The 12766-nt window shown below is 49.6% G+C and overlaps 3 protein-coding genes and 1 long non-coding RNA gene across 4 annotated transcripts; 3 read left to right on the top strand and 1 right to left on the bottom strand.

Moving 5' to 3' along the window:
- Positions 1–93: 93 nt before the first annotated feature.
- LOC125512942 (uncharacterized) lies at positions 94–4512 on the bottom strand. The gene is made up of 2 exons (XR_007285615.2): positions 3258–4512; positions 94–3171 (listed from the first exon to the last, which is right to left on the bottom strand). It is a non-coding gene; the product is annotated as an uncharacterized LOC125512942 (long non-coding RNA).
- Positions 4513–5522: 1010 nt separating this feature from the next.
- Positions 5523–6817, top strand: LOC125512933 (uncharacterized). Its single transcript, XM_048677998.2, has one exon. The coding sequence runs from the start codon at positions 5830–5832 to the stop codon at positions 6631–6633; it is 804 nt and encodes a 267-aa protein (XP_048533955.2). The 5' UTR covers positions 5523–5829; the 3' UTR covers positions 6634–6817.
- Positions 6818–7158: 341 nt separating this feature from the next.
- On the top strand, positions 7159–9212 carry LOC125512925 (short-chain dehydrogenase TIC 32, chloroplastic). Its single transcript, XM_048677990.2, has 8 exons — positions 7159–7377; positions 7441–7675; positions 7804–7883; positions 7970–8123; positions 8233–8311; positions 8378–8462; positions 8596–8642; positions 8751–9212. The coding sequence occupies exons 1-8, from the start codon at positions 7272–7274 to the stop codon at positions 8910–8912; spliced, it is 948 nt and encodes a 315-aa protein (XP_048533947.1). The 5' UTR covers positions 7159–7271; the 3' UTR covers positions 8913–9212.
- A 699-nt stretch (positions 9213–9911) lies between these two features.
- Positions 9912–10358, top strand: LOC147991301 (uncharacterized). The gene has a single exon (XM_087538612.1). It carries the CDS (start codon positions 9912–9914, stop codon positions 10356–10358), a length of 447 nt encoding a protein of 148 aa, XP_087394738.1.
- Positions 10359–12766: the final 2408 nt, after the last annotated feature.

The following is a 12766-nucleotide window of genomic DNA, read 5'->3' as shown; positions in this document are numbered from 1 at the left end:
TATAGTCATCTTTTAGAGCTACTAGATGACCTGGTTGCGCCAATGGCGCAACAAGCCAGTTAGAAGCAATGTTAGTAGTGAGTAAGTAGGAAATGTAGATAGAAAGATAATGCAATGTGGATTGTATTACAAATAGTAGAGTGACTTAAATTGGTTTACAGATAGTAGAATGACTTAGATCGGTTAACAGAAATACATTTTTGTTTAGGCAGCCTCACAGCTTATTTAGGCACCTTCTTAGTCAAATCACCACTCCTGCCCCTAGTGTCATCAAACCACATAATTCTTTGCCACCAACTCCCGATCCCATTGCCAATTTTATTCAACACATGGAAATTCCAAAAGCACACTGTGACAAATTTACTGGTCATCAACAAACAGTCAAGCACATAATTATTAATTGATAATTATCAATAATATCTAACGATCACCTAGGATTTTGGCTCTTCTCAAGAACAAATAAATTTTTACCTTGGTACTAAAGTGACCTAATTCAAATTCATTTCAGATGAGAAAAACTATAGTGGAAGCAACAATCGTATAGAGAAATAACATCAAGAAGTGGTGCTACTGAATTAGGGTAGAAAAGAAAAAAATATTCATAAAAAAACGATATCAGATATATTTTATGTGCCCTGCACAAGGTATGTACTAATAATTAATTAAAGCATGGTATTTCTCAATCTCATGTCAGGTGCCAAATATTAATCCTACAATGTGAAGCTGCAAAGTTGCGACGCAACATATTTCCTGAATGCATGTCTTGTTGGAAGAAATTTATATCCTGATTGCTCACATTCACACATCCATCATCGAATCTTGTAGAGCCCACCGAGTACATATTAAGATGCAGTTAGAAGCAAACTAATAAAAGTACGTCCAGACAGGAAATTGATGATATACCTTGTAACAAAAGCAGAACAAAAGTACAGCTGATTCCAAGTCAAATGTAAACATACGGTATGAACCAGAGAGAATAGATCTCAATGGATTAAATAAGCAATGGATGCAAAATATGTGCTCTGGGGCTGAACTTATTTAGAAACTTAATAACTGAACTATATGTGTGACCTAGTAATCTCTCCCATATACTTCCAGATATACTGAAAAGGAAAGACTGAATCTCATATCTTCTTACTATAAACCTCTAAAGCATAGGAAGGAGACAGAAGAATATATAACGTACCGAAGGAATTTGACGAGCTTGCTTATGCTTTAAATCTTTCAACAACTTTGAAGACCACATACATACACATGGATATAATCATCACATACAGTCAGAACAAGCAACTAACATAAAGCGGAGTATTAAAGTTCCAACCATTAGCTAGTTGCATAATCTATAAGAGTTTGGAGTATATACGACGATTCAAAGAGATAGCGTAACTCTGTAGTAACAACATGCCAGCGAAAGCTGAACCCAAGAACAATCCCTGAAAAGTAAGATTATTGTGCATCTCTACTTTTCTTTGATTCTTTTACGTCTCCTTCCAGACTTTACTATGATTGAGGTGTGTGTAAATTTGATCAGTCATACAGAACCAAAGTAATGTAGGTGCTCTTAATACTCAAATAAGAATAGACCGGAGAGGTAAGGATGAGCTCCTGGTATTCACTTTAGGTGTTATTAAGAAATAAGCTATTGAGAATATGTAATGAATATAAAGATGGTGAGGGCTTCAAGAAACATAATGAACATCAGAACGGGAAGGTGCCATTTTCATTGACATGCCGAAAGAAATGTTGTGAGCAATTCGAAAATGCTAAATCGGACAGACAGGTATCACCTACTTGTTGATGACATCTACTTTTGAGCTCTGATGTAAGCATGGCAAAACAGCCCATAGTCAAGACTGGAACCGATGTATTTTAAAGAAATTCAGTACGGGGGCGAATAACAAATACGTAATGACAAGAACTATTGAACTCGAGCTTCGCTAGCATATAAAGAAACTAACAGCAAAAAACATCCACCATGCAACCAGTGGAATACTAAACAACATACAAAATTAGTAAGTAGTAACATCTCACATTCCTTAGCAAAGATAAATGGATGGCAGAGATGATGGCACAAATTACTTTATACGTCGAGCAGCCCTATCCTAGAAAGATGAATCTGCCTTCGACGGCAAGGATGTCATAGACGGACATGCAAAGCCTGAGATTCGCAACCACCTACAGTGGAAGTCCAAACACAAACTGAGAAATACAATTAAGAACCATCAAGTGGAACATAATTTCGGTACTGTGATGGTTGCTCCTTTTGGAAGATCAAATGGAAATATCAGACTAAAGCAGACATCAAAGCCTAACTGGGAGCTCCTTCAGGAAAGTACTTAACTGGCAAAAACTGGCAAAAAAATCATCAACAAAAACGATGGGAGATTGTTGCTCAAGGGAGATACACCGTCAGGCTGTTGCTACAGTTCGTGGTGCAAAATCTCTTGGCCACCCAAACCCACATGCGAAACAAAAATGAAATTACCACAGCTATGGAAGGTACACTGACAATCGACGGCGATATACAACGTGCAGACCGGATGACTTTCAAACCGTGATGGCACTTGCTATGCGGGTAACATAGCTGGAATTATATGTTTGATAAGTTTTTTTTCCCGAACTATGACTAGGGAGAATGATGGTTACGATATTTTTCCTATAGTGACACCTGTTTGTGTCTCGAGAGAAAATTACGCAAGAAACATGCTTCCTATTAAAAATTTGCAGGATTTGTCCAAGGAACAAAAATGAAATTACCACAGCTATGGTAATTGAATCTAAATAAATAGAGAAGATCACAAAAGTTTACCAGTGATAAAAACAGGGCAAATTTTAACATGGTCCCTCTTACCTCTTACCTCCTTTTTTTACATGTGAGGTAAGAAGGTAAGAGTCAATCAAGCCATTCATTGATGAGATCAACGGCTAAGATCTATTTTATACTCTTACCTCTCATGTGAAAAGAGGGGGTAAGAGGGACCATGTTAAAACTGCTCAAAAAACAGGTCTGAATTTTACCTTTTCTCGGAACTTTGTGCTACCTTGGCACCATCTACCTCCAAACCAGGACAAACAGCCTTATCTGGATCATAAAAATAATGAAATGGAGGCAAAAATGACGCAATGCCATCGCCTCGGTCACTGCGCCCACAACCATGCTAGTCCTCAGCTCTACCACGCAAAGAAACATGGTACTACTATTAAACACTGAAACCCACCCAATCAGAACACAGCAACAACAGTTTCTAGCTACCCACTTGTCCTCACAAGGAGCCGATGCGTCCCCGCGGCCGTCCACGAACTTGATGGGCACGCGTGATAACGAGATCGAAGCCGGCGGGGATGAGCAACGCGTCGTCGTCGAGAACTGAGGGGGCAGCAGAAAATGGGTCAAATCAAAAGAGCGGGGCAGCCTGGCAAAGGAATAGAGCCTGCAGGGGAGGATGGGGGGAGAGCGCATTGTGGTTAGAGGCCGCGTTGGAGATGAGGAGGTCAGCTTTGGTCGAGCCACCGCCGGGACGCCCGGATCTCCTCTTCCTCCTCCAGATCCCGCATCTCTCCTCTTCCTCCAAATCCAGCATCTCTCCTCTTCCTCCAGATTCGGAGCTGACGGCGCGCGGGAGGAGAGAGACGGCTGGGGCAAGGAGAGAGAAGGAGCTGGCGGTGCGGGTGAGGAGACGAGGAAGAGGGAGGAGAGGAGGCGGACGAGGCGCGGGGAGAGGAGAGGAGCCGGCGACGGCAAGAGGGGACGAGGGTCACAGGGGAGACGCCCGGTCGCTTCTCTTTTTCTCTGGCTGCCCGCTCACTTCTCATTTTTCTTTCTCTTTCTTCTGTGGCTGCCCGCTCACTTCTCATTTTTCTTTCGCTTCCCTGCTGCCCGCTCGCACTCGCGCTTCGCTGCTGCCGGCTCGCGCTCGCTGTGCACTATTCATAGCCGACGTGGAGGCATTGGTTGCGTCTAGCACCCCTTTCATCCTTTATAAGTTCAATAATCATCTTTTCCTTTTGGGATTCATCTAGGGCATGTTTGGTTGCCTGCATGAGGCCCAACCAGAGCCACGCGGAAAGGAAATAGGCTGTTTGGTTGGCTGTATATACTGTTGGGCCTGCATAGCATGAAACTTAAAGCATCTCTGGGCCTGGCTCACTGGAAACACTCAGATCGACAATTTCTTGTGAGTCAGGCCGAGGCGAGCCCAAGTGAGCGGGCCCTTACACAGTGGAGACCTGAGGGATGCCAGGTGATTAGGTGAGGTCTTTTTCAACCTCCATTAAGCTTCTCTCTGATCTCTTTTCTTCCTTGTCCCTCTGATCTACACAACGATACTTTGATTCGAGGTAAACTCTACACGAAAAAGATGCACCTCGATGCTACGGGTCTATTCAGGCGATCGGTTCGTAGTTCGTCGGCCGAAAGTTTTTTATTTCGTGTTCCCGTTTGGAGCTATTCTGGACGAATTTTGTCAGATTTGTCGCGCACGATCGATCGTTTGAAATTTCCTTTAACCAACAACCTAATCTCGTAGCTCCGCACAACATCCGTGTTGTAAGATTTTGGTTTCGACGATTGTAGCTTCATCTCTCCTTGAACAATAGTTTAGTGCACTCATGCCGCTATGTCGAGCTCCTCTGTCTTTTGCTCAGAGCCCTCCTATTCGCCCCTCTTGACACCGATGCCCTTCCCCTTGATCTCCTTGCCCGCGTTCTACTACACTAGAGTCGTTTCCGGCGTCGCTCATTTCGGCCTACTTTCTGTCGTCCTCCTACTGCACTGACGTTGCAATGGCGCGCGCACTGATTTCTCGTGTCCTCTGCCTCCGTGCACACTACAGTTCGCCGCGCCGCCGACGGGCTCGATCATCTTGGCCTCCGCTCGGCCTCCTCTCTCTCGTCCCACTACACTGGAATCGTTTCTGGCGTCGATCATCTTGGCCTCCTCTCTCGTCCTACTGCACGGACGATAACATGGCGCGAGCACTGTTTTCTCCTCCTCTGTCCACCGTCTTTGCGCGAGCACCGCAACTAGTTCGTCAACGGTGTCGCTCGCCGTGCCACTATCCACCGCAGTCGCCATGGTCCGGCGCCACGGACACTATCCACCACAGTCGCCATGGTTCGGCGAACACTGCATTTCTTCTTCCCCTTCCTTTGCTAGCTCTTAACCGTGTGTGCTAAGTGCAAGTGCTAGCTCTTAATCATACCCTATGGGGGCAACCAAACAACATGTAGTTGTATGCGTCCAGACAATGCAGACAACCAAATAATGTGCCAAAGTTAATCCCCTAATGTAGAAAGTCCATATGCAGACAACCAAACAATTTACAGATGTCAGATATGAGACTGTTTTTCCAGAGCCAGGTTAAGCGGAGAAGAATATGCAACGCAGGCACTGTAGCCGACGGAAACCAAACACGCCCCTACGTACTCTTCTTTTCCTTTCGTAATCATATCATCTGCTCCAGCACAAGTGGAGTGCCTACTTGGTTGTAAACCTCGAATCACCTTGTTTCAAGAAAGTTCCTTGCGCGACTTGCGCGACCACCCGCTTTTCGCCCTCCAAGCAAGTCCGTGAACGACACGCCGGGAACACGTAGCTTGACCCGATCGAGCTGCGCTGTTCCTCACAGGCTCCGAGGCCAGTAAGATAATCCAGAGAGCCTCCACACGCGGCGCGCCATGGCGACCCGAGCACCAGAACGCGCCACGCATGCCATCCACCCGTCGCTTTAAGCTCCCCCCGCCCCCTGCACCGGAGACACCTCACTCTCTCACCCCCACTCTGCCGCTGCCACCTCGCATCGCAAGCTCTCAACCGACCGACCAACGCCGATGTCCGGCGGCGTGGGCCCGACGGCGGGGGGCGGCATCGCGCTGCCGTCGATGGGGCAGCCGCCGCCGCCGCTGCACCCTACGCCCACCTCGCCCACGGCGCGCCCGCACCACCACTACTACCTCTTCTCCATCAAGCAGCTCAACACGCTGGGCGCCGCCGCCGTGCTCGCCTTCTCCACCACCGTGCCGCTCTCGGAGATCGCCTTCGCCGTGCTGCTCCTCCCCTACCTCCTCCTCCTGGCGTCGCTCGCCTTCCCGCAGCGCCCCGGGAAGCCCGACCCGTCCGCGCCCGTCTTCCTCGGCCCCGCGCGCCTCCTCCTCGCCGCGCACACCGTCGGCGGCTTCCTCGTCGGCGCCGCGCTCCCGGCGCTCTACATCCTCGACGGCCTCCGCTCCGGGGACACCACGGGCATCGCCGCCGCGGCCCCGCACGCCTTCCTGCTCTCCGCGCAGGTGTTCACCGAGGGGCTAACCGCCGCCTTCCCGTGGCGGTTCTCGCTCCCCGTCCGGGCCGCCGTCCCCGTGATGTACAGCGTCCGCAGGATGTTCGCGGCCGGGGAGTGGCTCCGGCAGGAGATGGAGGAGAAGCGCGGCGGCCCCGGCGTGGCGCAGCGGCGCGTGGTGGCCGGGAGGGTGCTCGCCCTGGCCAACATGGCCTTCTGGGGCGCCAACCTCTTCGCCTTCCTCCTGCCCTTCTACCTGCCCAGGGCGCTCCAGAGGTACTACTGCGACGACGGCGTCGACCGCACGGCGCGCGCCCACGGCGACGCCGACGAAGACGAAGATAAGAAGGATTCCTAGATAATCCCATGCCGTCGCGTGTGATGGCTGCGTACGCCGCGGTGCATGTTTTACTCCAGTAGTTTGTTGCTTTTCTCCCTTGCCCGAATATTTTGGCCATGTAAAATTTCTCAGTAGTAGATGTCAGCGAATGCAACTGGTAAACTGTATGCACATTTACTTGCGTGCGTACGTACGTTTGTGATGGGACTCTGAGTTTGAATGTTGAGCTGAAAGTTTCCAAATTCGAGTGGAGTTGACCTTCAAAAAAATTCGAGTAGGGTTCAGTTCCGAATCCACCGTTGGGTTGTGGGAATCTCTTGTCAATAGTCGTAAAAAATAGTTTTGCTAGAACTCATTTAGATGAGATTTAATTTGGTCTCATTCACTTTTTATAGCCATTGAATGTGGTGCTATAAGATGCGTGTGTGCTGACGTGGGGTTGTATCCATTTTTGTTTTCCAAATGAATGAGATCAAATTACGTCTCATTTAGATGAGTTTTAGGTACTCCCTAAAAAATAGAGCTCGGCAGTGCTGAGCTGACATGCATTTCGTCTTGATGTCGATATTACAACGTCGGAGTCGGAATCCAATCATTGGCCCGTGCCGAACTTGTTGCGGCGCTGCTGCTGCTGCTGCCTGCCGGCCGACTGACTGATGTGGTGGTTCTACCGCAAGGGGCCCTCGGGCTTCGCCGGCGCCTCCACGGCCGAGGAGGTCACCGCCGGCATCGACGGCCGCGGCTTAGTCGCCGTCATCACAGGTACCTACTTCTACTTTCTGGTTTCAGCCGTGAGCTGACACCGACGAGCTCGCGCCCCTGCAGGTGCGTCGAGAGGAATCGGTCGGGAGACGGCGCGCGTCCTGGCGCTGCGGGGCGTGCGCGTCGTGATGGCCGTCCGCGACGTCTCCGCGGGGGTGAGGGCCAAGGATGCCATCCAGGCCGAGATCCGCGGCGGCGCGGAGGTGGACGTGCTGGAGCTGGACCTTAGCTCCATGGCTTCCGTGAGGAGATTCGCCGCGGAGTTCGCCTCCCTCAACCTGCCCCTCAACATCCTCATGTAAGAACAACTAAGAACATCCACAACAGCATCCAATCGACCTCTCTATTTCCGTCATGAAATGAGCAGACATCTTGCCCGTGGTTGCACACACTGGGAGCTTAATTTCTCGCATTTTTTCTCGGCAGCAACAACGCCGGAGTCATGGCGAGGGACTGCACCCGTTCCCCCGACGGCCTAGAGCTGCACTTCGCCACGAACCACATCGGTACACCAAAGTTGTCCGCCGGGTGCTCATGTGGTCCGTGAGTTATGAGGTTGATGCTCACCTTGTCGACTCCAATGGCATGGCAGGGCATTTCCTTCTGACAAACCTGCTGCTGGAGAACATGAAGAGCGCGTGCCGGGACAGCGGCGTGGAAGGAAGGATCGTTAACGTGTCATCTTCCGGGCATATCATGACCTACCCCGAAGGGATATGCTTCGACAAAGTGCATGATCCTTCAGGGTAATCAATCTGTTGTCAGTTAGACCAAGCTGAATGAATGAAACCAACCATCTCAAGGCCTCACAAAATTGGGGAAGTAACATTGCTCGCCATGTTCTGAACTTCACAGGTTCAACAGCTTCATTGCTTATGGCCAGTCCAAGCTTGCAAACATTCTCCACATGAATGAGCTGTCCCGGATTCTCAAGGTACGTCGATTCTTTGCCGCCTGAATGAATGGATGAAGAACAATTCAAAAACAATTTTGTCAACAGGATGAAGGGGTCAACATTTCAGCTAACACGGTCCATCCGGGCGTCATCGTGACAAGCCTTTTCAGAAACAGGACCATTGTGAGCGGTAACTCTCGAATCACTAGAAATTGGTCTTATGAGCTACCAGCACAATATGGAACAAAAGTGCAAGTAGCTCTGAATCGTAGATTGTGCTGGTAGTTCTGGTTGTAACAATTTTAACTGTTTTTGTGTTGCAGCTCTCATGAACACCGTTGGAAGAATCATAAGCAGAAGCGTCCAACAGGTGATTAAGCCCTCACGGTTTCATATTTGGTTGTTGTTTTTGCCTTCTTGGTAGAACATATTACGCATTTTCAATGGCTGAAGAAAACATCATGCTATGTTAATTCAGGGTGCTGCAACGACATGTTATGTGGCGATGCACCCTCAAGTCCAGGGGATAACTGGTAAATACTTCGGCAATTGTAATATAGCCAACACAAGCTCGCAAGCTGTAGATGCAGAATTGGCCAAGAAGTTGTCGAACTTCAGCTTGCAGATAGTGTCTTCTTGATGTGCCGGTTTCAGATCAAATGATTGTTCGGTATACGCTCTCATGTCTGCTACTTTTATGTTCGACTGCTTAGACCAAGACGACAGAAGCACAAGACTTCAAAGTGATGGTTGGTATATCAGAGTGCAGTTGTGTCGTGCCGCCGTGGTGCTTATACGGTCACACGTAAGTAGTGAAGATTAGATCATGAGAGTTAATGTCTTGCTTCACTGTCTATGAAAAGTTTGGGCATGTCTATTGTCTGTTGTAAATTGTCTGTTGTAATTATCAATTTCTGTTGGTATTATTTTTGGTCTGGAAGTCTTCACAAATTTCGCCGCCTTGATTGATCCTTTGCTAGCGTAGAACAAATGTGAAAGTAGTTTTAATCCCCATGAAAGTAGTCATGTCCAATCCGTATTTAAGAATCTTTACAGTTCTCATCAGTTTGTGCTCTTCCCTAAATCTGCCCAAACTTCTTCACCGGTTGCACCGCTGGAAGTGTCATAAGAGCATCTCCAACAGGCTGCGAAATTTGCGGCGCATCGCTGGAAGTGTCATAAGAGCATCTCCAACGGGCTGCAAAATTTGCGGCGTGCTGGAAAACCGCCAGTTTGACGCGCGAGAGGCCGCGCGACACGCTTCAGCAGGCGCGCGAAATAAATTTGGCCCCTCGCGCAGGGAAAAGCGGCAGCGCGCGGTAGTTTTGCCGCGCGATGCTTAGCGCGCTGGGTTAAAAGCCACGCGCCTGCACCCGCCAACCGCCAGAAACTTCACTCCCGTCGTCGCCACGCCTTCTCTTCCCGCCTCTTTCAGTGCTCCGCCACTGCCGTGCCTTCTCTTCCCGCCTCTTTCAGTGCTCTGCCACCGCCGCGCCTTCTTCCTTCGCCTCTTCCAGCTCCCCGCCGCCGCCGCGCCTTTTTCCCCGTCGGTTCCAACACCCCCGCCACCGCGCACCGCCATGCTGCCGCGCCCTCGGAGCAGTTCGGGCTACCGCGGCGTCCGCCTCCGCCCCTCCGCATGTATTACACGGAGATCTGCTCCGGTGATACACGCCTCGGGCTCAGAACAATCGACACCGCTTACAAGGCCGCCCGCGCGTACAGCACGACGCCGTGGCGCCTCGGGCGGCCTCGGTCGCAGATGAATTTCTCCGACGTGCGCACGCGCCAGGAGCATCGCCACCTCCAGCAGAGGCGGGAGTGCCGCCTCCTCCTCATCGAGGTGGACGAGCACGCCATGGCGGTGTGGCGTGAGTGCTTCCCGCAGGATGTTGCCACCAAGAACAAGTTCTGGGCCCAGAGGAAGGTGGAGCGAGCCGTGCGTCGGGCGGACAAGCGAGCACGGAAGGAACTGGCGGAAGCCCAGATCGACCTGGGACGTGCGTCGACCTGGGACGATGAAGATCCTCGGTGGCTCGATGTGTTTAGGTCGTCGGACTACACCACCAAGGAGGACGAGGAGTAGTTTAGCATCATTTTATCTATTTTTATTTAGCATCATATGAACTTGCTTGTGGTTTGGGGCTTGAACTATGCTATGAATTTGAACTATGAATGTTTTCGTATATGTTGTTTCATATTTTTTCCAAGCGCTTGCCGGGGGTGCTAGATTTTGCCGCGCCGGGTGAAGCGCTATAGCGGCGCGCTAAATTTTGCAGCGCCTAGAAAAGCAACCATCCTCCTGCGCACGCTAAAATGCTATTTCGGCGCTGTAATTTTTTAGCGCGTCTATTGGAGATGCTCTAAGAAGCAATGTCCCACTTCAATGCGGGTCCACAACAGAACAAAGAATGAAAACCATGACCATGCCTCGAGTAGAAAGATTGGGAAGCGACATATTTTCCTGGGGCCAAAAGTGAAGAAGTTCTTTGCGTTGATTACCTTCTTCGCAAGTCATGGTCCCACAACGGACGCTTCAAATTATACCTGTCACGTCAATCCCACAAGCTTTGTATAATACTTTTCCTCGAACAATGGTTTAGTAGATTTGGAATTGTAACCAAGCATCCTGGGTTCTATACCCGATTCAACACTAGAGGATGCAGCCGATCTTGGATATTGCAATGAATTTATCCATTTTGCCAATTTCTACTTTGTTTTAAGTATATTTATTACTTTATTTATAGATACATTATGTAAATTGGTCAACTTTAAATTAAAAAATAGAGTATAAAGAGTAAATAAGCCGGTGAATCCGTTTTCGAGACTTGTAAACATCGCCCGCCACATTATAGAAGCTGGCCACGTTTGAAGTCATTACCCTTAACCGTCATTTATTACTTTGACTTTTATGACCAAGGTATTCTGAAGGATTCGAGCTAAGTAACCATCACGATCTCGCCTTGTTTCTCTGAAAAAAGGAAAATGACCTAGCAGCGCGTGAGTCACCATGGACAGTACAGTCGTGCAACACATCGGAACTTCTAAGTCCAGCGCCATTGTCAAGCACTTTCCCGGTACCTGGCATGCCCGAGTTGTCCTCTCACTTTCCTAAATGCATTGACGTTGAGGCTCCAGTGAGCGCCTCTGGCATGGACTTACCATATTTCTAGGAGTCAACTATAGAAGATAGGATAAGTAATACAAATATGTCACGCTCAACACCCCCCGCAGTCGAAGCGTCGGTGTCGGCGATGCAAAGACTGGAACAGAACTCCTGGAATGCAGCGGTTGGAAGCCCCTTGGTCATAATGTCGGCAAACTGTTGGGTTGTCGGTACATGAAGAACACGAAGCTGACCTAACTGAACCTTCTCGCGAATGAAGTGAACATCAAGCTCAATGTGCTTGGTGCGCTTATGCTGCACCGGATCCGCCGCGAGATAGGTGGCCGAAACATTATCACAGAAAATCACCGTAGCTTTCGGGATGGAGACCCGAAGTTTGCCAAGTAGTTGCCGTAACCAACATGTCTCGGCAACAACGTTGGCAACAGCACGGTACTCAGCCTCAGCACTCGAGCGGGAGACGGTGGGCTGCCGCTTAGAGGACCATGAGATGAGAGAGTCACCGAAGAAGACACAGTATCCCGATGTAGATCGTCGAGTGTCGGGGCATCTGACCTAATCCGCATAAGTGTAAGCAAAGAGCTCAGTGGAGGCAGAGGCGCGAAGACGAAGACCGAATGTCGGTGTGCCACGAATGTACCGGAGAATGCGCTTGACCAAAGACCAGTGAACATCATGAGGCGAGTGCATGTGCAGGAAAACCTGCTGCACGGCAAACTGAATGTCTGGTCGGGTGAGCGTGAGGTACTGAAGAGCACCAACAATACTGCGGTAGAGAGCGGCATCCGTGGCAGGTTGTCCAGCAGTGGCAGAGAGCTTCGGCTTGGCCTCGGCAGGAGTGGCAACAGGTTTGCAATCGGTCATACCAGCAAGATCCAAGAGATCAAGAGCATACTGTCCTTGATGAAGAAAAAACCCGGAAGTGTCACGTCGCACATTGATGCAGAGGAAGAAGTGCAGAGCGCCCAAGTCCTTAAGCCGAAACTCAGAACCAAGACGACCGATGATGTCGCGAAGTAAGTCCGCCCGAGAGGCGGTGATGACAATATCGTCAACATATAGAAGAAGCATGTCGACATGATCAGCTCGATGAAGCACAAACAGCGATGTGTCGGAGGTGGTGCTGCAAAAACCGAGACCAGTGAGGAATGCTGCAATGCGTTGATACCACGCACGGGGTGCCTGCTTCAGACCGTAGAGAGACCGTGATCGCATGCAAACATCATCAGGCCGAGACGGATCGACAAAACCGGTAGGCTGCTGATAGAGAACACACTCCTGAAGATGACCATAGAGGAAAGCGTTGTTGATGTCGAGCTAATGAACATGCCAGTGGTGAGATGCGGCGAGCTGAAGAACAACACGAA

Source organism: Triticum urartu, chromosome 1A, assembly GCF_056163025.1.
Source record: "Triticum urartu cultivar PI428250 chromosome 1A, HENAU_Tu73, whole genome shotgun sequence".
Classification (NCBI taxonomy): domain Eukaryota; kingdom Viridiplantae; phylum Streptophyta; class Magnoliopsida; order Poales; family Poaceae; genus Triticum; species Triticum urartu.
The sequence above is the reverse complement of the archived record's forward strand: the minus strand, read 5'-3'. Positions and strand labels throughout refer to the sequence as shown.

Bases quoted from the DNA above. Each gene is read 5' to 3' on its own strand.
- LOC125512933 (XM_048677998.2), top strand. From the start codon at position 5,830: ATGTCCGGCGGCGTGGGCCCGACGGCGGGGGGCGGCATCGCGCTGCCG.
- LOC125512925 (XM_048677990.2), top strand. From the start codon at position 7,272: ATGTGGTGGTTCTACCGCAAGGGGCCCTCGGGCTTCGCCGGCGCCTCC. The intron at 7,884-7,969 runs GTACACCAAAGT...ATGGCATGGCAG, and splicing joins CTTCGCCACGAACCACATCG to GGCATTTCCTTCTGACAAAC. The intron at 8,463-8,595 runs GTAACTCTCGAA...TTTGTGTTGCAG, and splicing joins AAACAGGACCATTGTGAGCG to CTCTCATGAACACCGTTGGA.
- LOC147991301 (XM_087538612.1), top strand. From the start codon at position 9,912: ATGTATTACACGGAGATCTGCTCCGGTGATACACGCCTCGGGCTCAGA.